This window comes from Homalodisca vitripennis, chromosome X (genome assembly GCF_021130785.1).
Source record: "Homalodisca vitripennis isolate AUS2020 chromosome X, UT_GWSS_2.1, whole genome shotgun sequence".
Classification (NCBI taxonomy): Eukaryota; Metazoa; Arthropoda; class Insecta; order Hemiptera; family Cicadellidae; genus Homalodisca; species Homalodisca vitripennis.
Genome location: NC_060215.1, coordinates 62,232,416 through 62,260,123, shown reverse-complemented (window position 1 = coordinate 62,260,123; position 27,708 = coordinate 62,232,416). Strand labels below are relative to the sequence as shown.

Sequence of the window (27,708 nt, the reverse complement as noted above, 5' to 3'; positions counted from 1 at the left end):
GAAAACCACGCATATGTACATATGCAAGTAATATAATGAGGGTTTGTCATTATTCCTGCATTTTTGAAATTTCATTTCTGGAAAAGGACTAATAACAATTTTTGATCTTATTCTAAGTGCAGTTGTAATTGGAATAAATAAATAACTCCATTCTATTTTGTTATGATTTTTTATTAATATTCATAAAAATTATTCTTAACGTCATATAACCTTATCACTAACTCAAAACATCAAATTATACTTCATAAATTTGTATTTTACACATTGGTAAATTTAACATTATATTATTCATTTAAAAAATTGAAAACTTAATAAAAAGAACTTTTATCTGTTTGCATAGGTGTGAATGTTGGTGTATGATTCAAACTATATTAAGTTCTAAGTATAGGTGTCTATTGAAGAATAAATCAAGAAAAATATATATTGAGAGTAAACAAACACAAATAAAGAAAAGAGATAAAAACCATAAGAAAAATAAAGTACCTAGCTGTTAGTACCTAGTTGTAATTAAATTTGTAGAATATTAAACTGAACATTAAAACATATTTATATCCAGACACATGATTGATAAGTGTTTGCATAGGTGTGAATGTTGGTGTATGATTCGAACTATAATAAGTTCTAACTATAGGTGTCTATTGAAGAATAAATCAAGAAAAATATATATTGAGAGTAAACAAACACAAATAAAGAAAAGAGATAAAAACCATAAGAAAAATAAAGTACCTAGCTGTTAGTACCTAGTTGTAATTAAATTTGTAGAATATTAAACTGAACATTAAAACATATTTATATCCAGACACATGATTGATAAGTGTTTGCATAGGTGTGAATGTTGGTGTATGATTCGAACTATAATAAGTTCTAACTATAGGTGTCTATTGAAGAATAAATCAAGAAAAATATATATTGAGAGTAAACAAACACAAATAAAGAAAAGAGATAAAAACCATAAGAAAAATAAAGTACCTAGCTGTTAGTACCTAGTTGTAATTAAATTTGTAGAATATTAAACTGAACATTAAAACATATTTATATCCAGACACATGAGTGATAAGTGTTTGCATAGGTGTGAATATTGGTGTATGATTCGAACTATAATAAGTTCTAACTATAGGTGTCTATTGAAGAATAAATCAAGAAAAATATATATTGAGAGTAAACAAACACAAATAAAGAAAAGAGATAAAAACCATAAGAAAAATAAAGTACCTAGCTGTTAGTACCTAGTTGTAATTAAATTAGTAGAATATTAAACTGAACATTAAAACATATTTATATCCAGATACATGATTGATAAGTATGAAAATAATAACAATAAATTGAAGGTTTCACATGTAATGTCATCAGAGGTGGGTCGTTGCAACTGGATCTGTCTTGTCATGATACTCTGTAAATGGAATGGTTATGGAATTGCGACAGCGAAAATTAAAGGGTTCAACTGGAACGAATGCCTGCCTGTCGTGACAGCAAGACCATTGCAATGAATTCTAGGTTAGTACTGATAATGGAACGATGAGATAACCATAATACTGTATGTTACAATGAATACCGACAAAAAATGATGATGAGATTTTTTATGATGTATATGTTTAAAAAAATGTGATACACTTGACTCGACAAGACTTAAGGTAACCATGTACGCCCTATCCCGCCAATGTTAAATTGGACAACTTTGGGTACCATTTAAAAACAAACTATAAATAGTAGAGCAATGAAATTTTTTCCTGTCATAATTTATATATGTATCTACAATGTTAACCTATTACTAATTCAAAATAATAATAATTTTTTGTAAAAGAATTTGTTTTAAAAACTTTAAAAAAAATTTCACTTTTATAAATTTATATATTTTTTATTAATAACTGTGGACTAATTTGGTTATAAAACTAGGTTAACATTGTTTGAAATTGTATCCAGTAACTCTGTAAAAAAATCAGGTAAATCAAACTATTAGTTTAGGAAAAAATGGTACCTACCTATAAAAAAGTTGATTTTTCGCTAGAGGCAAAAAACTGTCTTTATGTGGTTCCTTATAAACTAAAAGTTTCCTGCACCATATTGCACAGTTGATTCATCTTCTTTGTCTTCTTTGTTCCTTTTTAGGTTTCTTTTGGCTTTCCTCTTGGTCTTACTGTTAATTTTATTGGCATATTTAGCCTCCAAAATCCTTATTTGGTCGATATGTTGTAGGCCTATAACACAGTTTCTACCAGCTTCATTGCAAAGTTTCTGTAACACTTGAACTTTTCCTAGGGCTCCTGTATTGAATGTTATTATGGCATCCCATACACCTACTTTTAGTGTAGATAAGGTTACAAAATTGTTTTTTGGTATTCTGGTCCAAATCACGTTATTTAACGATTCGTTGCAGTTTTGGGTTCGGCCATGAACACATTTTTTCAATAACTCTGATGATGTGAGGTCTCGAAATATAGGTTTTATTACATTCATCACAGCTTCTGGTACATTGTGCTTGTGGTTGTACCTTTCACCAGTAATTTTTGACCTTTGGTATTTGCACCAGGACTGTACGCCCTTTGGACACAGTTCATGTTGGGGTAGGTCGTCAGTGGAGATCTTGTGAAAGTAAGTGGCCCAAACTGCTGTTCTCATATTTTCTACACTATCAGTGTTGTCTCGAATAGCCTTACCATAGTACACTTGTAAGCTATCAATCACCTGATCTGTCAATTTTCCTTTTCCACCCAGAGGTTTTCCGTCCGATAACTTCTCACCTCGCATTTTTGTCTTGAGCCTTCGCAATCTACTCCCCATTCTTTTTTGTATGTGTCCAACACATTCCAATTTGCTTATTATTACATCGTCACCATACGGTTTGGACTCAATAACAGACTGAAAAGCACTACTATCACCATCACCCAAATATTTTACATAGCGTAAACCTCGAGTATGGGACCTTTCAAAAACTTGTTTTGCTCCAGCTACCTCCATGGCACCACTAGAACCCTCAAAATTCTTGGTACATTGTTCATCATGTGTATCAGACAATCTCTTTTTGATACTACAGCAACAGTATTTAGATAAACAAACAGCATCTAATACCTTGCCAGTGTCCATACTTGTAACGGTAAACACGCCATTCAGTGATTTATGCCCTCGTTTCTGCCATGTCCCATCGAAACATGCAGCTATATTTAGGTCATCGTCATTTTCTGCTATTGCTTCACGAGCAGCTTCAATCATTATATTTTCCGCTACTTCTTCAATTGAATCACTAATTATTTTATTATATTTCTGAAATCTGGTAGGTGGTCGTGGCAGGTCCATTACAGCGCACAATGTTTCCGCTGCTGCTTTACCTTTTCCTATAGAACGATGGGCATAAACACAGCGCACATTGATGTCAAATACATTTTTTGGTGTTATCTTACTACTGTAAAAAGGCTTTTCAGATCCACAGATACTGCATAACAAAACCAACATAACAGCTAGACCTTTCCTATGTATAGGTTTCTCAACGATTTCAACACAATTTGTGCCATCACATTCACTGCATTTTACAAATAATGATAGGTTATTGTTCAACACCTCCAAGTCAATAATGAAATTCCCTTTGGTATTTTTATCTGGTAGGTAATCACATTTATTGCCACACAGTTTCACATATCGAAGCTTATTCTCAGAAGCAGAAAGATAAAAACATCTTACCTCACCATCATCAGGAGAACTAGGCCTAGAGCCTACATTTGAGACAGGGTTAGAAACTGGAGAACTACTAACATTGGATATGTTAGGTGTTGTTGATTTTGATTGTGAATCAAACTGGTTCCCTTTATACTTATTTCTTCCAAACTTTCTTATTCTAGGCATTGTAAATACACTAAACACTGCAGTTAGCTCACTAAATACAAACACTGTTTATGTAAACAAACAATATTACAAAAGTATTGTCACTTGAACAATCAGCTGTTCTAAATAATGCTGACAGATGGAATAGACAGACAAATCCAAAGGCTACAGAATACAACTGTTCACCTGTCTTACAGCTTACTATATAAAATCATGCTACTGGGCTCTTAGTGCATACTCGAAAAGTAGAATAATTGTCACTGACTGAACAATGTATTTCTATTTTTCCTAGCTTATTATTTGACTAATGTATATGTATTATATATCAATTGTTCAGAAAAACACAGAGAATTTTATAGGAAAATAAAAAAAATGTTCAAAAATTCGATTATTTGTGTACATGGTTACCTTAATGAAATGAATATGGCATTTTTTTGTAACCAAACCACTCTACAGATGTCACAAATTTGTTGCAACGATTCCACATATGGCACACATTTAATGGTAATGATGATAACTGGAGGTTGTCTGAGAGAGTTGGCTTAAATTGAATCTGGTTGAGATACCTCACTCCTACTTTGACTCCTCTGTAGCTTCTGTTGCCATTCTTGTAACGAAGACTTGGAAGTCATTTGGTTTCTAAAATAATAAAACTACATATAATCTTATATTTCAATATACCTAAAATTTGTACTATACAAAAATAAAAATAAATAAAGAACACTAATAACATAAAAATAAAGTTTATTATCATAAAATCAATCAAAAGATTTTCAAAGGTCTATCAAAATATTGATAAATTAAAATTATTTTGTTACAGGAAATCGCAAAGAATGTTCAGACACGACTCCTACATTTTTGAATCTGTGAATTTGAAAATATAACAGGACTGTAGACATTGCCCACTGTTGTATATTACAAAAAGATTTTGTAACATATAACTACCAAGTGATGTTTTCAAAATACAAATATATTTAATATTTAGTTTACCTACTTAAAAGTATAAAACCTCATATACTAGAATTTTGCACTTCCTTCATCAGTAATCAGAACTTTATTATCTGTTTGGTAACTTAAATGCTGAAATAAGGAACTAATATGGCCAAATACATAAATAAAAAATGCACAAAAACTATTAAAATACAATACTAATTAATAAGGTGACATATTTAAACCAAAATTGCTTACCAGCCGAATTTATAATATACTCTAGGTGATATTAAGATAATAAATTTAAAGCATTAAAGTCAATCTCAAAATTAGTTGCTGTTAAGGAGTAAGCATTGTTTGTTATTATCCTTTTATTTTCTTGAAAAATTGTCTCTTAGATTTAAGCTTTAAATTTTGTATTAAAATTATATTTATAATTTTTCAAGCCATATAAAATGGTGACTGATAAAGTATTTTGATTTGGAAAAATTATGAATTGTATGTATCTTCTGTTTTTGTGTAAATTGTCTGAACAAAATAAAAGAATATATTACTGTTTTTAAAACAACGCTTACAGAAATCTATGTTAGCAAAAATATGAGCCTGGTACAATTTTCCAAAAGTTTGAATAAGGATTTTTAGCTTTCAAATAAACATTTTGTATTCATAATTCTTATAGCTTTTTGGATTCTAAATATTCTGTAAAGATTTCCATAAGTTTACAGACTCAACCCAGACTGCCAGCCCATAAAAACACGATTTATGAAATGAGCAAAGTAAACCATTTTGAGTGGTAAAATCTGTGCAGTCTAACAATACGTTTAGTGCAAAGCAAGCTGAATTTACTCTTTTTGCATTGTAATCAACGTGATATGTAAAGCTTAAACTAAAATTGACATATATCAAAACATTTACAAATTTTACTCCATTAGTGATTGATATACCTTTACAATATCAGTAATTTTGCACAGACTTGAAAGTTAATACCTAGGTTTACTTTGTTATTAATTTTAGTTTCTTGATATTGAACCAATTACTTATACAATTTAGTACATGGGCATATATGTACATACAGTCTGGGGACCACCCCTGATATCCACAGATGTCATCTGCATACTGTAGAACTCTAAAGGTATTTCCTGGTGACCAAATATTAGATTGAAGCTATACCAGAAAATAAAGGACTATATAGGTCCTAAAACTGAAATTTGTGAACATCCAATCTCTCCCCCCGGGACAAAAAATTAACATTACCTTGATCTAAAGTATTTGGTTTCTGTTGCTAAAATAAGAACTCACCAAAGCACCACGTGGTCTTTTGTGCACTAGGTACAAATGGCGAGAGAGACCCCATGATTCAATGAAACCTCTTCCACACTTCTGGCAATGAAAAGGTTTCTCACCTGAGAATTTTCAAATTATATTAAATAACGAGATATGATGGTAAGAACACAAATAATCCTAAGTCCACAGAGTGTTTCTATTCATCTGGAAACATCATGAATAATTTGAAACAGAGTTAATAATAATTCATTCAATATACAAAATAGACAAACATCAACAGCTAATTAAAAATATGACTAGGGATATGAAGAATAACAAATCTTTTCTACACTTTGAGAAAATTAATGCATTATTCACTCAATATGTTTGATTGAACTATTATAGGGTTCACACAGAAATACATTTAATTTCCCTGACTATTCCTGATTTTCCATGACTATGTTTACATTTTACCTGACGCTCAGGCTTCCGCTTGCAATAAACACACATTTTGAAACATTTTTAAAGGTTATATAAAATATTATATTTTTTTATAGTATGCCTCCACAGTCCTACCTGTCCAAAACAATTGTTTATTTAAAGTTTTATAAATAAAATATTTTATTAATAAAAAATAATACAAGGACAATTTAATACAGAACAAAAATACTTAAACAAATTAATAAGAATTACTTTTCTAACTGAGATATGTTAAATATCACAAATGATATAAAATTGTATTTTAATAGTTGTAAAGAATGTGTAATAAATAATATTTAAACAGTAAAAATTACATAATAGCAACATGTCAAATAAGTTTTGGTAATTATTGTCAAATGAAGTACAGTTTAACCTTTCTGTTGATTTTTACCTGTTCTAAGAACTCACTAAGTGATATTTTTAAGTATTTTGTTGTGTCATTCCAAAGCAATGCATACTGTACTGTGCCTTTCTGTTTGAAATTAATTCTATTGTTTACATAAGAGTATATTAATTACCTAAGTTTTACTTGATCTAGTTGTTGAATAAACTAACTAAACTTGAGTCCAAAGCAGACAAACGCTGTAAAGCGTTTGTAAAATCCCTTCTCTCAATAGCCTTTAGTCATTTTTTTCCCAGTATGTTGCTTTTACATCTTTGAGAAATTTTGAAATCCATTGCCAACATTTTTTAATTCACAAAAAGTTTCTTGGACATGAACTTATAGGGTCACGTCAGTGTGAAAAGGCATTTTATTTCGTCTGATTTTTAAAAGTGTTTGTTATTTTTTTTAATAACATTTTTTTTATTTTATTTATTTTTTTTTTTTTTCATGAGAATCTACAGATCTGAGTAAATATATGGACCTACAAGTTCGGGGACAAAATTTTCTCAAGAAAGGGTCACAAACCATTGAAACTGATTTGAAAAATGCTCAGGATGGACCATCTACTTCAGGTTTAAACAGCCTTCAGGTTATTAGGCTACGCATGCTCAAAATATTTTAACAGTTTAATTGTGTTAGCATTGTTTTGATTCAGTGTGAACTAAAAATTTATATAATGGTAATAACACCAGCTGTGTATGCCTAAGAACAAAGAAGAAACATGATTAGGTAACATTTTGACATAAAAAGAGGTTTCAACATAATTATAAAAAATTTCTTTCTGTACAAGTAGACAGAATTTTTTCAACATTTTTAACACCAGAAATTATAATTCTCTACTTTTTACAAAGACATGCATTTTGTTACATTGGTTATATGGGTTTTCATATACAAATTACAACAAAACCACATTTTAGCAATAGTCTATTTACAGAGGAGGAGCTGTTGTTCATGTATTGTCACAGCAGTCATGCAGCGATGGATGAACACTGCTATAGAACATCTGGACTTTAAGTTAAATATTATTTTACAAAACACAATATTTCCTACTAGCTTTATTTACATACGATTTCTCAAGAGCATTTGATGAATAAATTTCTATAAACTATGTCATGGAATAATTTTAAACTGTTCATTGTACAGCTTTCAATATATTTAAGTCAGCTGTATTCACTACCATCACAAACTTCTCATATATCAGAAGTTGGTATCTAAATGGTTAAATCTCTTTGTATTGACATTTCTGACCTGCTCAAGAGTACACTATACTAGTCTTTTTTCCCTCTGTCTTTTTGAATTAATACTTCAATGCTGTGTAAAACCACGCTGTCTTATAATGTTTAAACTTGCATATTTAATTTATTTTGGCAATGGGAGCCAGAAACTTCTATGGTTATGGCTATTGGTGCCTTCAAAATATTCCCTTCTAAGCCCCTCACAGTTCAAGTTAAATAGCTATTATTAGCTACAGTAACCTCATATTTTTGACTTATAAGTATTGTTTAGCGAATAGGGCTATGTTATGAATAACTGAAATATGATTTAGATCAGTTACCAGCAAGCCAGGCATTACATAACCATTTATATTAGATATCCAACAGCAAGATACTGCACCTAGGAATAAAATAAGAAATAAAAAACATAAAAGATGACAAGACACACAAGTACTTTTTGGCTCAAAGAATGCATACCAATTCCTCAACAATCCTTCTCTTTTCTTCAACTTTACTGACAGTACCAATCTTGTTATGTTAAATAGCACTGTCACACAACTCCACCTTTCAACAGCTTCTTTCCACAACTGGCATATGAATGAGAGCTATCGTCCACTTGAACTGGCAATGCAAGGAAAAATGTTTTTGAAAATTTGTCGAACCATTGAAACTAGCTTTGCTCCAAATTAAATGACTAACCAAACATTCTATATAATATAGAACTTTTAAATATTATTTAACTTTAAAATAGGTAGCATACCTGTGTGCGTGCGCACATGTCTAACCAGAGATCCTTTGGTCTTGAAGCCTTGCCGGCAGGTTGGGCATTTGTATGGTCGCGCAGCACTGTGAACTGTCTTGTTATGTACTATTAGTACAAATTTCTAAATCATCAAAAAATAATGTTATTAATTCATTGTTAAAATGGGTATTTCATTGGTATTGACCAGGTTATGATCTTTGACATTTCTTAGTTGTTGTAAAAAGTTCATCATCTTATTTAAGTATGATATTAATTGCCCAACCAAATCTTGCACGTTTTGTAGTTGTTATGAAGAGTAGGAAATATAATCAAATCAACATTTTTCAAACACAGTGAAAAATTTACAGCAACCTTGAAATAAGTTTTTTTGTACAGCATAGGCCAAACAAACAAGTGGACAAAAAAAGTTAATGAATCTAAGATATTTGATAATATGGCTGGAAAACGCATTTTTAACAAACTAGATTTTAGTTAGTAGAGCACTCCTTTGCAGAGTATAGAATGCATAACACATATGAGCAGTTACTGCTTACTCACCTCTCAAGTATGTTACTATGAGTGAAAAGTTAAGTGGTGCTGAATATGTGCTGCTAAAAGGCAGAGTGACGAACTTGAACTACTTATGTAGGAAAGTGCTTAAATAGGAGCATTGTTTACTCATTCAACCCCGAACTGTGAATGCCTAGATGGCTTAACAGTACCTTCAACGTTGTAATCGACTTTCTTTAACTTTACAGAAGCAAGACTTACTAGGCCTAGACATAGAGACTGATCAGCCTTGTGTTAACAACATTAAGGGGAGTTGGACTGTCAAAAATTAAAAAGATATCAATTTTATTGCTATATTGTTTTATTATTACCTAATTCATTAGGAACAAATTTAAAAAAATCCAAAATAAATCGGTCAAATATTAACACTTCTATGACAGGTTTTATGAAGCGCTGTCTAACAAGTTTGCACAGTTTCAATAGTTTTTATGTTTTGTATAAAACATAGTTGAGCAGGAGTTTTCATATCTAGAATGATATTTTGTTGTCAAGTTGGTAATAGTTGCTTGTGAGCAACAAAAACCGTTCTCAAAATCAAAATACCTATGAGGAGATATAAAAAGGTTTAAAAACGAGAAAAAATCTTTAGGAAGAAAAGTGAAAACAAGAAACTAGATTTATCTAACTGTGATAATAACTTGGGCCTAGTTAGTCCCACTTCCAAACCGAGTGCTTCAAATGCAAGCCCTAGCTTACCATCGGTTCTACAGAACAGAATACAGAAAATCTGTATTTATATACATATATTACAGAGTTGTGTCACCATAGTTTAATTATATATGTTATATATATTGGTCAGGCATTGAAAAATTCTTATAACATGTAAAATGACTTCTATAGCAGCCAGATCTTAATTACTATGTTGAAATGCTTCTTTTCTCTGCACCTCTTCAAGTCTTTTAAGAGTTCATTAAATAATTTTCTCCCTGTGTATGTAGATTTGCTTTTAAACAGTATCAGGTTGTATATAGATCTTAAATAGGTATATACAGGCTTAAATACACTTTATTATTTTTAAAAAGTTAATAACATTAGTATTAAACAGTGCAATTACTCACATTTTTGTAGTAACGATCACAAATTTTACAATACAGTTGAACTGTAGACTTTGGTACTCCATCAGGCTGAAATAAAAATATATAACTTAAATATTAGCAGAATGTGAAAATATGTAAAAGTACTGAGCCTAACTATTGTGACAACACATTCACGAATATTAAAACATGATATTCATGTCCCTGTTGGGTATTAAAAATGTTTAAGCCTTTCTTTTTTGTGCTTAAATCTTTTGTGCTGTTCTTATAAAGACCATTCAACACTAAGCATTATTTACCATACTTCACCCTTAATGTTTAAATAGGAGTTTAATTTTGATTGTGTGCACTGGAATTTTGATCTTGATAAATAAAAAACGAATAAAAAAATGTTGTTGCCCAAATTGTTAGTCTGTTACCATTCTAGAGATTAAACACAAATGTAAAGGTGTACACTTTGTAAACATTACTTTTGAAGGACACTTTTGTTTGAGGGGAAAGACAGGGGCAGGGGCGTCCGTTCAAAACGTGAACTAACCAAAATGGTACATTTCACTGCCTGAGAAATATTCCTTGAGTTTTAATTATTTTTATTGCAACCATTCAAAAATTGCATGGATGGGGTGGACTTTGTGATCACTCTGAATGCCAGTTAAAAATATTTTAAACGTAAAAGTGTTAATGTTGCTATTAAGAACAAGAGGTGTTAATTTAACAAAATATATTTTACAACTGCAAAATCTCCAAAACAGTCTATTCTATAAAATACTTTTTCTGTATAAAAAATGACAGTATTGTACTGAACATCAGAAATATAAAAAATTGTTAAAGCATATTTACCACTGGGGAAGAATCATTTTCCTTGGCAGAAACACTTTCATCAATCCTCAGAGACTCTGTTTTACTAGAAACAGATGAATTATCAGATTCAATTATCTCCACTATCTCTTTGTGAAGGTTGGCAGACTCTATTTCTGTTTCAGTCACCATTCTCACTATTAAGTTGTCTGTCTTTGAAGTCTCTTCCTTATTCGTGGTTTTAGGTACTTTTACAAACCTAAATAAACAATAAGAACATTTAAAACAAGCAAGAAACTTCACACTATAAGATATTTTATGAAAAAAGTTATTGTTTACTACTCTTGAGTATTCTAAAATAAATTCACCGCTATTATTTTCTTGTATTTTGCACAAACATTTACAGTAAATTAATACAAATGAGGCTATACTGTAGTTATTTAACTTATAGCTTTCCCTTCAATAGCATACCAAGTTTGTACAAATAACGCTTATTAGTTTGCAAGCAGTTCCATTTTACATACATAGTTATTACTGTTTCATCTACCTTCTCATGACAAAATAATAAATTCCATACCTTATTGATATTTACATAAACACTGCATCAAAATACTCAAAATATTAGGCGAAGATTGCATGTTACATACATGCAGTAAGAACGTTATTCAATCAACCCTTTCCACCATTGCTCTCCGTTTTGCATATATGTATGTGACAGATTTTTCCTACATAGTAGCTAGTAAAACAAACATACTGAACACTATCATTCTTGCTAAAAAAAATATATTCATTTTGAATGCAATGTCCTTACAATCAAATAACCAATGAATGGGTTTCAAAAAATTTATGTGGTAGAATCTAAAACACATGAACTGAGCTTATGTTTGTTTCAGAAGATTGGGATAAGTTCCACATTTGAATCTATTTAATACGTATCTATGTCAAATTAATGTTTAGAATTTAGATTAAATTAATTTGATTTTAATACTCAGATATTTATGATTTACATGCACACTTTCTTTATAGGCCACAATCTCACTTATATTCATACATTTATGTATATGAACTAATACTAAAGTCAGTAGTTGGTTCCACAAGTTTATAGGAAAATAGCTAAACTTAAAAGCAAACAATCCTAGGTAGCGAATTCGCCTGTATAGTGATAGTTTTATCACCATAAATAACCAAAAACCAAAACAAATCCAAATTTTTAATGGATTACAGATGGGAACTAGGTACTCTTAAGCACTGCATGGATACAGGAGGAGCACTCTGGTGTGATATTCGAGAACTGGAATCAAGGCCAAGAAAATCGATATCTTAAGACAGATAGGTGGTTCTTAAAACCCTGCCTTCCTGTAAGATCAGAACAAGGATTGTATGGGATTGTTACAATGCAGTCTCCAACTTGGGTAGACTCAACAACTTTATTATTTATACGGTAACCAGGAGTTACGCATGTCAGTTCACACTCACCTTAAAAAAATGTTGCCTATGAGACATTACAACTGGAGAGACACGATTTTTTTCGAAAACAGATTTTACAAGACACTGCCATCTAAGATGGCAATTTTACAGGACGGGAGACTTTGATGAGGAGACCCTGTTTATAGGATATGTGGACAGGATGAGGAGACTGAAGGAAACAGGATTTTTCCGGACATTTGGCACCGTTCAGTGAAACAAGAAATCAGTAACACTACGTTTCGAGACGTTACGACACACAGTCGTAGGTGGTTAGTGGACGAATGTAGACATATTGTGACCTGTATTACGTAGTTCAGTTTTAATGATTAGTGTTGTGTATAGTTTTTTATTAAGTGTATGTTTTTAGAGTTAGTGAAGTTGACAAACAACATAGTGGTTGTGATTCCTGATTTAGGCGTGCCACAACGCTTTGGTATGATTTGTTTATTTCAACTTAGTTTGTAATTATGTATTAGGTTAGTTATTACCTGAAGGAGAGATCAGATTGCAGGTCCCGAAACGTAGTGTTACTGATTTCTTGTTTCACTGAACAATGGCAAATGGCCGGAAAAATCCTGTTTCCTTCACTATCCTTTCATCGTCAAAAATAACCTTCAAACAAAGGAATGAGGAGACTGCTGGGATGTGATTTTTGACTGTTGGGAGCTTGAGAGAATGAAGGTGCAAGCCTTTGGAACACTTGTTAAGAGCTATGGGATACCTTGTATGGAGCTCATTAACAAGTTACAGCACTTCTCCAAGCTTCTTCAACAGACCGGAGTGTGCTGAAAACTTCTCTTTTAGGCTATTCAGAGGGACCTGTTAAAGGTCCTTGAAGGCTGATGTACATAGAAGTTCAATCCACCCCTTTTGAATAAAATAGAATAATTATTGGTTGTTGTTTATGTAACAATTACTATTCAACACTGATTTAGAGGGGGGGGGGATCCTTAGTTTTATATTTATTTACGTGTTTCTTTGTGGAGCAGTTAAATGGTTAAGTTATACTTTTGATGGTACTGTGATCATTCATTCCACATTGTGTTAATAATTATTTAAGACATTGGGTAAAACATTGGTTAACAAATGGTTAAGTTATACTTTTGATGGTACTGTGATCATTCATTCCACATTGTGTTAATAATTATTTAAGACATTGGGTAAAACATTGGGTGGTGTCTTTTACAAATATTTGTTTCATGTCACAGTGCTACTATGTTATTACTATAAAACAAATAGTGTATGTTAGTGGCCACCCATTCACCCATCACCTACTTTCTAGTCGTGATCAGAATTAATTCCATTTTTGAGTACAGATGATATAAATAAAAAAGCTAATAATGAACTTATCTTGCCTTATAAATTCAAATACTTTAACAATCTGTAAAACAATCATTAGTGTTAGTTTGGCAAACTGTTACCCAAATTCACATAGCTCCATTAATAATAAGTTTAATCAATAAAAAATGTATAACAGTAAAATCATATTAAAGAAATGTTTAAACAAACACCAAAGCAGTTATATTACTAATTTAAACTAGTATGCAAACAAGCAAGTTAACTTGAACAAATTTTGATTTACAGTGATATTTGCATGAGGAAGTAGCTTGTATTTTACAACATGATACCCACTGGATAAGAGTCATGAGAAAAGTATTCAATTCTATATTTGGTGTACACGAAAATTACACAATTTCCTTTATAAACAAATAAATATTAACATTGTGATGACCCCCAGCATTTAGTTGTAAGACCAAAACGGTAACATCTTATATGGTCTCAATCGACCAATTTAAATTTTTAAATTATCAGTAATTTATATATATATATACACGAGGTCTGTCCAAAAGGTATCCCACCGCCGACCAGTAGGCGGCCGCAGCATAACCGACCGGCTCGAACCGGTTATTGGAGGGGAGGGGCGAGCCTACTCCTTCCTATATTAGGCATTGAATATGATCCAGTCACTCAATGAGTCACAGCGCTCTGTTCCGTACAGTACTGCCGTGTGTGTGCGTCACATTTCAATATGACTGAACGTGTTGAGCAGTGCATTTGCATTAAATTTTTCCAAAAACTTGGCCATTCAGCATCAGAGACGATTACTATAGTATGGAAAGTTTATAGTGACGTGTCTATGGCCGATACACAAATAAAAGAGTGATTTAGGCGGTTTAAAAATGGCCGCATATCAGTGGAGAGTGATGATCTGGCAGGCCTTCAACGGCCAGAAACGCTGAAAATGTTGAACGTGTTCTTACAGCAATTCATGAAAACCGTCGATTGATTGTCCGAGAGCTGGAAGAAGATTTAGGAATACCAAAATTGTCAGTTTGTAACATTTTACACAAAGATTTAAAAATGAACGGTGTTTCGGCAAAATTTGTTCCTCGGCTGCTGACAGAAGACCAAAAGAACTGTCGACTTGAAATCGCACAGGACAATCTGGATTTGACAAAACTGGTGATGAGTCATGGGTTTATGGCTTCGACCGTGAAACAAAGGCTCAATCTTCACAGTGAAAAACTCGCAAAGAGCAACGGCCGAAAAAAGCAAGACAAAGTGAAGCAATGTCAAGACAATGCTGACAGTTTTTTGGACCAGGACAGCGTTGTTCATTACGAATATGCTCCAAGAGACCAGACAGTGAATAAGGAGTATTATCTTGAGGTCCGAAGGCGGCTACGAGACGCAGTGCGAAGGAAACGACCTGAACTGTGGACAAACCGTGACTGGATCCTGTACCACGACAATGCATCAGCTCATTCCTCAAATCTTATTCAGCGTTTTTTGGTCAAACACGACACCAACCAACTACGACAGCCTCCCTACAGTCCTGACATAGCTCCTTGTGACTTCTGGCTATTTCCGAAATTAAAAATTCCTTTGAAAGGAAAAAGATTTGACGATGTTGAACAAATAAAACAAAATGCGACGAAGGACCTGTTAGCCATTCCGCAAAATGAATTTAAGGAGTGTTTCCGGAAGTGGGAGGAATAAGGTAGTGGCTTGTAGAGGGGAGTACTTTGAAGGGGACCAGATTGCCGTTGCCGCCGAGTAACATCAGTTCATGCCAGACGTCAAGGTCAGATACTTTTTGGACACACCTCGTATATATAGCATATGAATTTTAAGTGTAGGTCTGTCACCAGTAAGTCCTAAACCTTTCCATATGTAGAGCAGATGTACGGTTAAGTCGCAGTAAACATGCAGGAATGTGCTGAATCTGCTAAGTTAGTGGGTGTGTCACACAACTCTGGGAGGAATGCCCCAAGAGCGGGGAGGTGAAATCCATTGTTCTCAGAGCAGTTGTGCCGGGGTTTTGAACGCATTAAGCTCACGTAACATGGCTCTCTCTCCTGTTATAAATTTAGAACCTTTAAATTCGTATTAAATTTTAAAGTTATTTAAAAATTGTATAATTATCAAATAAAGTATATTGATTTTACCAAGAGAGAGTTTTTATTTATTATTAATACCTAAATAACTTGGGCTAGGATCCATCAACATGTCTGACGAACAAACTCGAGAACATTCTAAATAAATTAAGTGTGATCAAGGCTACAATATTTAAAAGTCTTTACACAAATTTTTAAGTTATGGAAAGTGCTTCAGATCATAAGTAGTGCTATGCACTAGGTCTATTGCTATGTTATGATGGTACACTACGTCTGTCAATACCACAGAGAGTCTGTCATTTCAAACAGATAATGACATTTGCTAACTGAGGATATGCTGAACAAAATCTATTCAGTTTATAAACAACATAATATTTAAAACACATCAATTTGAGCTAAACACATAATAAAATACAATATATTCACTTACTCAGGAAGTCGAAGCCCTGGAATGCGTTCTGCTTCTCTAAGTACTAACTTGTATTGTTCCCACAGCATCTTATGAATTAGGAACTGTTCATAGGAAGAAAATTCTGCCTGACAATCACCACACCGATAACGATCCACTGGAAATAAAAAAAAATTGTACATTATTCATATATTCTTTCACCCAATTCAAGCATTAATATGTCAAATAATGAGATACACTAATTTATATTTTCAAATTTAATTTAATTCCTTACAAGAATACAAATTTTGTATGTGAATGTACAATATGAGCCCGTAACCTTTTAAGTTGAAGCCTTTATTTTACTTCATATCAAAAGATAAAACTGCTTTCAGTTGTAACTGATAAATTAAATTGTTATGCTTACCATGAACTGAGTTTTGTGGGATAAATTTGGTCCCAAAAACAAGTTTTGTACTTTTCCCTATTTAGGGATCAGAAATTGGAGATTTTGTACAATCAAGGAGGGGCCTTAAAATGCACTCAAACAATTAAAATCTTTACAATGTGACAAACGTCACGTAAAAATCTACTTCTTGTGTATATAGCTGTCCCATGTGGGCTTTAGTTATGGTCCAACTGTATGCCAACTGTACCTCCACCAGCCTAAGAAAATGCCTTTGTATTTTCTCCTTATCTCCAATTAAGAAAAGATGGTGTGAGGACTATATAATACAACAGTATTCGAGGAGTGGTTTGAACAAAGTTAAAAATATGGTCTTTAGAGAGAATAAGTTTGTGAAATGTTTTGAGATCCTATAGATAAAACAGAGGTTACAAATAGCTATGTTGCAAGGAGGCTGGACCTGAATGTCCCAACCAACTGAGAAAGAGAGGTCCACTCCCAGTTCCTTAACCATGCTCAGTATGGAAAGTTTCCAGCCTCTCAGAGAATAATTGATCAGAGAAACCTTGATACAAAAAATAATGGATTAACACTTCTCCAAGCTCAGTGACATGTAATTTAAAAGGTACCTTAAATAACTATAATAATGACAACATCACACAACATCCTGTATAACACAGGCCTTATTAATTACACAATTTAACAGATTTCCACATAAAATCTAAAATTAACATATAGAACTACATACTATACTATATATTATATAGTATGCACATATAATAAAGGCCAACAATAGAGAAATCCTTAAATTGTCAAATAATTACTTTTACCGTTGAAAGAAAACATCAAAGTGTGATTAAAACAAATATGATGGCTAAATAAATCATTTAATTCCAAACACGTTAAATTTATTATTTAACTTGCATCTAACAATCCAACAATTTATTATTTTGGTAACTGTTACTGTTGTTAACAGACATACTATAACTACAAAATGATTCAGATATTGCTAGATATGGATGGTATTTTGGATAGAAGCAGCTTCGTTGTGCACCTTATGTCATCTGAAAAAGCATATAGTTACATCGTAGTTCTTAAGTTATCATTGATATTTAAACTGAATATGTAGAGCTGAAGCCTTGGGGAACACCAGAAGTCACAGTGAACTCATTAGAGAGGTCAGAGTGGAAACCAACCTGAAGCCTCTTATCATAGAGATAACTCTCAAACAATTTCAATAGTGTTCCTGATAATCAAATCTCATTCAAATAGCGTACAAGGAGGACATGCTCGACTTGATCAAAGGCCAGTTAGTGCCAGAATCAATTTGTGTCCTTTTGGCCATTGCGTCAGAAAACTAACCAGACAAAAAATTCATGCTGCCTGCTGTAGATAAGATGATGAATTATGAAATGAATCCTGTCCAGCACCAGCCTTTCATAAATCTTTCTGAACAAAGTAGTTATTGGTCTGAAATTTGTGATGACAATATATCCTCTTTATGGATTGTCACAATATGGCCGACTTTCAGACACTAAGGCAGGCTACTTATGTTACTGAAATGTTACTTATGTTCAAAACTTTCCGAACTATAACAGTCCCACACATGTATTTTAAAACTTAGAGAATTTTCTTTATTCAAAACATACATTTAATACATACATCAACTATATAAGAATACCATAAACATCTATAAAAATCAAAAACTAATATTCAGTTACTTAGCTTTTAAGCAGTTTTCTACTAATTGTTCGAGAATAATTCTTCAATCGAGTTCAGAACATTATTTGTGAAATTTTTCTTATATTCAACATCAACATTTTTGCTATTGTAATTTTTTTTCTTTAGGTAAACAGTTAAAGCATTTCCCCAGTACATTTTGTTTTCATTTCATAGGTCAAGATATGTTTGTCAGTGCTGATGTCATGTATATTGTAGTCATATGTTATTTTGACAATTTTGTAAATTATTTTTACATATTTAATAACTTCCGTAACATAAAGACTTAAAACTTTTGGGTTTTCAAGCTCATTAAACAAGTGTTTTACTGAATCTCTTCTGTTTAAGTTTAATACTATTCAGTTTTTGTTTTTTTATTGTTGGTATCTTGTCACGATTTTGTTTGGATGTTAGTCCATGGATTTTACTCCGTCGGCGAGTTCGTGGACCAGGGAGGTTAGTTGGTACAACAGTTGAGTGGGGGGTGCCAGGCTTTAGGCCTACATGATAAGCCATAATGTTCTCTCTATTTAAGTTTTGTTTTATTTGAGAATTAAAATTTTAAGTGCTTTCTTTTATTTGCTTAGTTTTACATATAACTTTGTAAACACTACAATATTATTTTATTTAAATATCTACATGACTTGACGCGTGCCATGCAATGTTGTAAAAATTGTTATTACGGCAATAAAGAAATGTATTATTATAGTATTATTATTACTTATTCCATATCAAATTAATTCACATATGCTAGATGTGAATGAATGAGTGCATAATGCATTTTTTACACTTTGACATGCACCATACGGCATAAGATTCCACATTAAATTTTTATTTAATTCACTGTAAATCAACATGTTTATTACAAGAAAGGTATCTATGATTAACCTACCCATATTTCAACCTACAGTACCCAATATACATCTTAACTTGTCATACTTGTATCTTGACCTTAGAAATAGCATGTGCTGAAAATGTGGCCATAGTATTAGTGGGATATTTGGTGCAATAGTGTGTGCTCATATTTTATACCTTTAGAACAAGTCAATATAAAAAAATTTCAATAAAACGCATATGGTTGCAAAGAGGAATAATCAAATATCTCATTGTATTGGCATTTGTTAGGATTTCTCAGTTTATGGTTCCTCTATTTCTTATATCAGCTAACAGCTACAACCGCTGCCCTGGACATCATTATATATTGTAAATTTATTTTGATTTTCTTATTGTGATTGAAGTGATTATTGTGGAATTGATTTCAGTAAAATGTAACTTGAATAATAGTTTATAATACTTACATACATTACAGGAATAATATAAAAACTAACTTGAATACTGTAAAACGAAAACATAGTAAATTTGCAATAAATTATAAATTGATGTAAACAACTATTGAAAAAAGTCACATCAATTTTAGTTATGATTATGAGCATTTAGTTCTGGATATAAATTCATACGACTTTAAATTAAATAACTCAGGAATTAAAATGATGAGTTGCATGGGAACTATAGAAAAATGTATTGTGTGTTATTCCTGAATAAAAATGATTTGAACTTGAACTTGAAAATATTAAAAAGATCTTTAACACAGTTTTACATTAAAAAATATGTTTAGCTATATATTTTACACAATATAAACTATATATTTCAGAAATCAGCATGAAACTTGAAATTAAATGTATATATTAGATTATTTTCTTTATACACTATACGTTACGTACAAAATTAAATTATGAGATACAAAGTAGGCTGTCATTTTCTTATAGTTCGACTAACGTTTTGAAGCATTGCAATATCACTATAGATTAAATGTAAAAACATATTGAAAAATAATCTTATAATAGTTCTGTTGTGAGGCAAACTATGTAAAATATATTACATTTGGAGTATTAGTGGCTGAAATAAATTTTTGAAAAATGCATGAGCGCTTGACCTACAATACTGTGCTAATACAGTTGGTTTGTGTGTCACTTCTAGGGATAAACCTATGCTACCCAGGACTAATATATTGGTCCTAAAAAACTAACCCAACATTTACCTGACTGTCACTCACATGCTCCAACCTACCCTATTCAAGTGTTAGCTGCCTTACCTGAGGGCAGACTAGCCTAAGAGACAGCTGCCCTACCAGGCCGCCCAATTGATTGCTGTGTAACAGGTCACTCAACTGATCTTTGCTCATTGAGATAAGATAAATCAACACAACATAACAATAACAAGGATATATTAAGTTTTGTTCAATATATATATATATATATATATATATATATATATATATATATATATATATATATTTCTTTTAATGATAACCAGGACAAACAAATACTCTATTTTGTTTTACCAAGTACCAGAATTAGACAAAAAATGTATGTTCCAAGACACATTTTCAAGGTTCCATTAAATAAATATTCCTGACCCAGTCGGAAGAAAGGTAGATTTCACATGAAGCTGTCATCTCAAAACGTCAAACTGAAGCTGCGTTATTAGTTTAGATATTTGATTCACACAATACTGAAGGGACAACCCTCAATGTTAGCAAGTTAATATAATCATAACACTTTCAAATATTTCAAAAATCTATAGACTTGAATGGTTGTTGTAATGTGTGTCCTATTACAAAATTTTCTGCTTTGAATTATCTATCATTCCCATTGAGTTAAATTTTTTGTCTTTTAGGAAATTATTTTGACCCTTGAAGTGATGCATGATGCATATATAGCGCAAATGTACATTTGACATGGTGAAAGTGTAAATATTCTCCAATCATGTCTAAAAACATATGGCTGGAAAGAAGAACTAATATACGTATAATTAACGGTTTTATTTTAATTTGCTTTCTCTATTTGTTTTAAACATTCCAGCCAAGTCTGAGTGCAGATGACTGACAGCTGGGTGTGATGGCGCTGTCATTTGAGTTGCACATTTATTTATGTCTTGTGTGTACACAAGATCTATGTACTTTATATTATATTTCATTTATGGTATTCTTTTCGTCACTTATTTGATCTTAGTTAATTTATTTACTAGGAAAAATAAATGAATATTTAGAGATACATCAAGTGACTCCGAACAGCGTGATACTTTCCCTTTGATATACAGTGGAGACCCGCTAATCCGAACCAATTGAGACCGAACCCAGTTCGGATAACGCGATTGTTCGGAGCAGCTGGAATGACAGAAAAACAGTTTTAAGCATGAGAATGGGTTTATTTTGTTATGAAATTATCAACATTTTTTATTAAAACAAGTTTTTTGACTTTTGTACTATATTTTATGTGACAAATGTGTTTACTGTGAATATTAAGCACATTTAGTAAGTCACAGTACACCGTAGTTCACTTTTGTAGTGTAAATTGGACATGTCCATGTACTACAGACAAGGCTGTACTCCCCGTTCCTCAAAATGCCAAAATTACACACACTAACTCATAGAACAACTGCACATTGCACTGTAGTCTGTAAAGGTTGGCAAAAGAGATGGGAAATAGCATTATTTGTCAATAACCTATTACCAAAATAACATGGTTAGTTGGTATTATGTTCCAGTAACCTGTTAGCGTGGTAACATGTGACCGGCCAACCCACACTTAGTATTAGCTTAATGCTGTTACTGAACTGACGTTATTAAGCTGCAAGTAAACTGAGTCAGACTAAATCTACATGTGTAGGGCTACTTAGACATAGTATAGGAAACTTAACTAAATCAGTACAATGTAATTTTAGACTACTTTAAAATATATTAGACGACGAAATTTCCAAAAAATATCTGAAAGTTAGTTAGTTTTAATTTTTAACTACTTTAAAAATTCGTAAATGCTACCCAGTGCAAACTTTTCTTCCAAGCTCTGTACTGGTTAAACCAAAAGTCATAGCTCAAATCCAATATCACAATCAAAAAACAGAATTAAATTTCCGACAACAAAGATTCAGTCAATTTTTCTCGTATATCTAACGGTTAAGTCACAAAACGCTCTTAAAGTAAAATTTAGTTTTATAAGGAATTTTTCAACTTCTATTTGTATTCAAAGGCCAATCATGACCTATCTAGAGGTCGGAACACAAATCCATTGTGTTATCTTTATTGTAAATTAATGACCTTTAAAATAAAATCATTTGTTATATACAGAGGTATCTGCATTTCTCGTTCAAAAATGTCCCTCAAATTGAAAACTTTAGTAAATTATTGTCAATTGCATAGCTTAAATTATTCTTTTCCTCTATTATACTACTATACAAATTTTGTCCGATTTGATTCTGTCCGTTGATGTTTTACATATGGAAATATAAGTAAGTTGTACATCATTTGGCTGAGCGTCAGCAAAGCATTGCTATCCGCAAGATTCTCGAGAAAGGATACAGCAGGGAACATGAAACTTGGAAACCTCATCTCCGAATTCAATATAACCTAATTATTCCTCTCATCCCCGAATTCGCCAACAACCCAATTAGGGGCCTGGGGGCGTAGCCCCTGGTGAGCCAAAAGCGAGTTGTTTAGTACACAAAAACATAACTAACTCAGTACAATGTAATATTTAGATTACTATACTATTTTAAAATAGACTACTTATAATTAATGATAACCTTGATGTGTTTGTTTGAACTAATCATTCCCTTCTAAAATTCCCACTACCAGTATTAAGTTAGAGAATTTTCAAAACCATTTTGATAGGTGCATGGCAACTAATCTCATCACTGTTCTTAATTTCATTTAAATCTTTGTATATTCATAAGTAATTTGTCTTAATCCCCCACTTTTTCTTTAAAAATGTGTCTACTAACTTCAGGCAAAAAGTTTAAAAAATACACACTCACAATATACACTTTTTTAAAAAAGCTTGCTTCCTTCATGAGCTGTTGGGTTGCTTAAAAAAACTTGTTCAGTCTTGCCTATTTGCGCTGACAACTTTATATGCTGATGCTGAAATCTTCAAACTTCTTGAACATAAACCCAATTTACCAACAGTAATCAAAACAACTGTTAAAAAAATAAGTGCTTGCTTAGCCACAAGCAATGATCAGTATCAACTGTAAACTAAAAAATATAAGAAGCCGGAAAAATATGCTCTTAATTTATTTATTTTGATGTTAAAATGTTTTAAGAAGATCAAAAACACAAGGAAACATGAGGCTAATACCATGGGCAACAATGTAATGCATTAGTCTCGGAAACACTGGAACAATCACCCTATAGGCTTAGCTCAGACATAACTTTCTGACTTTCATCTTGTTGGACCCTGGAAAGATGTGCTTGGGGCTACAGTATAATAAGCGGCCACCAAGACAATTGGATTATGATTATCGATATTAAATATTGATACTATCGAATATGACATTTGACCTATATTCATAAATAATCGTTGCCAGCTTTCTTTATTTAGACTAGTGATGTCATTACCAGCTGTTGCTAGTGACGCCATTACCAGCTTTTGTTATCTCGTTTATGTAGGAGAAGGCTAGTGACAACGACAAGAACAATAGTGATGAATATGCAGATTTTGGCTCAAAATGTTTTTATAAACGAGCAATGTTCTAAACGGTTACAAGAAAATGAAGTTGCTCCATTCAATATGAATTGTCCAGATTTTTATTAACGAGATGAAAACTAAAATTAAAGGTGGAAATCAAATAGTGTTTTGCTACAAGAAAAGTAAGAACAAACACAATGTAAATAAAAACGATCGTGAGAAGACTTGTTTTGAACATTCTAAATTTGGTATTACGATTATACTGAAAAAATCTTGCACTATTTTAGTTGAAATCAAACAAACTATAATTTTTTTATTAATGAACGTACTTTTAACGGCATCAGTACTTTGCAGAAATGCCATTGCAAATCGTAAGTACTACGCTGCTCATACATCATTTAAATAAAGTTTTGTTATTTTATGTAGTCTGAAACAAATACATTTATTTTACATATAAAAGTATAACTTCACTATAATATAAGATTTTAAAAGCCTAAAACTTAATTCAGTTTGACATTATCACTCAAAATTAGTTCAAAGTAAAATTGTGTGTTGAAATAAATTTAAAATTAAAATCATGTGTTTCGTTACTGACGGCTAGAACGGTGAAGTACGTGTCTTTCACAAGCAGTCACGTTTATCCTTGAAAATACATCAGGTAATTAAATGTTATTGTAATTATATACTATATTTTAGTTTGTAATATATTAATATTTATACATTAATTTCTAAGATTAAAAACAAGCAAAACAATGTTGTTCTTTGAAATATCTATTACGTTAATTTGTCCGAAATTTTCTTTTTGTCTCTTGACAGTTTGCTTTCAGTCGTTTGGATAGTCATAAATATCGATGATTCGATAATCATAATCCGATTGTGTTGGTGGCCGCTTATTATACTGCAGCCGTGCTTGGAGGCCAGAGTTTCAAGGACAATGAAGCGATGGAGGTATTTGTATTCCAATGACTAAAAAGAATATCTATGAAAATTTTCTACGATGATGGAATAGAAGAGCTTCCAATCCAATGGAAAAATATGTAGCAAAGTAATACGTATTCGTCAGTATAGTAAAATTTTTAAGAATCAGTCTCGTTAGACACCCTCGTAGAATAATATAGTTAAGTGCGTTTGTAATTTATTAAGCTCTCTCAAGCATTCGTGATCAAACATATAATACTTATATATTTTACTGATCAGTAACTATCTCAAGAAATGTTTTTCTTTTATCACAAACAGCACGGAGCAGGAGCAGTACCACCGAAGACTATTCTGTCGGCAGTAGGCATCACTGTCAGCCCTTGTAACAAATGGTTTCTTTTACAAGGTGTGTAAAATAAATCTTCCTCATTTTTCAATACATGTTTTCTGTTATTTATAATATTCTCTTTAAGCATTGCATATTCTTTAAGAAAACAAATAATGGGAAGTGGCAATCGCAAGAAAATGAATGTGTCAAGTGGAATACATATTTACGAAATGGGGCATGATGAACATAAAATTGGTTAATTGTTTGCATTGGATCTATGGTAAAATTAATTTTTTTACAACTAGCTATAAAGACACAAGGTAGGCTAGTTTAGAATGACACTCCTGTAGTGAAACCTATAACCCTGTTACACTTACTATACTTACTTATATGTCTTCACGATTTCAAACTTCAGAGGCTTACTTGTTTAGGGTTTCTATCTTATTAGCCTGTACTGTTACACCTCACAGTAACAGAGGAATTATTCAGAAAATGTGCTTATTCAGAATCATCGTTGAGCCTGATACGTCAATGTTCTGATCTGTTCAGTTGTAAACGTAGCACGTTGTTCATTTGGGCGGTTGTAGTGTACAATGTTTTTCGGATATTTGCTTTTAAGAGGGCTTTGATAATGTTATGAAGCTGCAAAGTGTACTAGTATGGGATTGTTACAGTTTTAAATTTGTTAGTTGTATGTAAAACATTATGGAACATATATTGTTAATTTCTGAGTCATGGGCACACACACACACACACACACACACACACACACACACACACACACACACACACACACACACACACACATATGTATATGTATAGGTGATAAAGTATATAAACAAATTGACGTGTCAGTAAAAGTGTTAGTCAAAAAAAGAAAATTGTAAGGTTGGATGAAAATCAAAAGAAAACAAATCTTGACTAGGACCAGCCACAAGCTCTTACCTGCCCGAAATTAGGTAGAAGCAATACATTGAAGAAGCCCATAAGTACAATATTCAATTTCGAATTGGCGTTTTTGTATAAATTCTATAATGTTTTATTTATAATTTAAAATATATTAATTTCTTTATAAAAATTTTTTTGTTCTCTTAGGACAAGAAGCTTATAAATTGCACACTTAGTCCTGTAAGAACTTTTGTGCTACTTCCGGAGTAACAGCATATTCAGGATGGGTAAGGCTAGGGAATAGGGGCCGCCTCCTATCGAGATTCATGAGGAAGAATTAAGGCACTACATCTCAAAGTCATGTCTCCCCGGAAGAAGGGGAGGCCAGCTCTGAACCAGCCTCTCCAGCCAAAGTAGGCAGGGGGTGGCACACTTGAGGTTAGCAAGAACCCCTGAGGTTAGGGAACAAACCCTACCAACACCAAAAATCATCTCCCACAGTAGACTAGACCTATCGAATTGCCCATGAACCCCAGAATCTCGACATTTGTGGTTAGTGGTGTGCCGCTCCTGGACATCCATAAGGTAGTCCATATTGGAGTGACACATCGGTTTTTGTTGTGCCCAGTGGTGGGTTCAACTGGAAGGTATAAACCAGCCAAAAGTGATCCCTGCTGGGTGTAAGGCAACGATAACTCCCTAGTAATAACTTTTAACAATTACGAATAAAGCAATAACAACAATTAATTGACTTATTTATTCTTTGGTATCTACTGTGTGTGGTAGCCGGCCTTCGTTTGCCCAGTGGGAGTCATAAATTAAATTATTATCTCAAAATTTCTCATCCATATGGGAACAAAAATTATGCTATAACTGACGAAACATTAATATTTTTAGGCAATACAATACAGCATATTAATCGAAAAGTCCCTTAAAATTCGTCATTTTGCACCTAATTTGTCAACATTTCCCGTGAAGAGGGTCCCTGAACCCCCTTTTCATCAGGGGTATTCCATACCCTCAAACCACCAGCCCAGGGCCCGCCCCACACGTGGAGCTTATATGTTTAAATTTCCGGCCCTGAAACCAAGACCAAGGTAGAGTTACAGTAGTTCCGTATGTTAGTTAACTGATGGCGTTGTCATGACGACGTAGCGTCCTCAAGTTCCTCGATGCACATCTGTTGGCTGGACTGACTGGTCCTAGTTCAAAATCATAGTCGGCCAGATTGAAATCGCCTAACACAAGACAGGCTTGAAAGTCATGAGTGGATAATACCTCATTCAAACCTTCATCAAATTTTATGTTTGTATCGGTTGACTGCACTGGAGGAATATATGAACAGTTTAATATAAGTTTCTGGTGACAACCAAGTTCAAGGTGGACAAAGCCAGATTCAAGATTGCCACGTCGCATGAAATAACACTACTGGGAATAGTAATCCTGATGGTAATTCGATTACCCTCACCAGAGGATTTATTAATTTGGATGAGGTTTCTATC

At 32.5% G+C, this 27,708-nt stretch overlaps 1 protein-coding gene across 1 annotated transcript; it reads right to left on the bottom strand.

Annotated features, from left to right (window-relative positions):
* Window positions 1–153: 153 nt before the first annotated feature.
* On the bottom strand, window positions 154–26,046 carry LOC124369066 (transcription factor E4F1-like). Its single transcript, XM_046826779.1, has 7 exons — window positions 25,705–26,046; window positions 16,525–16,660; window positions 11,272–11,488; window positions 10,456–10,521; window positions 8,846–8,969; window positions 6,043–6,146; window positions 154–4,452 (listed from the first exon to the last, which is right to left on the bottom strand). Coding segments are annotated over exons 1-7 (714 nt in total). The 5' UTR covers window positions 25,706–26,046; the 3' UTR covers window positions 154–4,386.
* Between the last annotated feature and the right edge of the window lie 1,662 nt (window positions 26,047–27,708).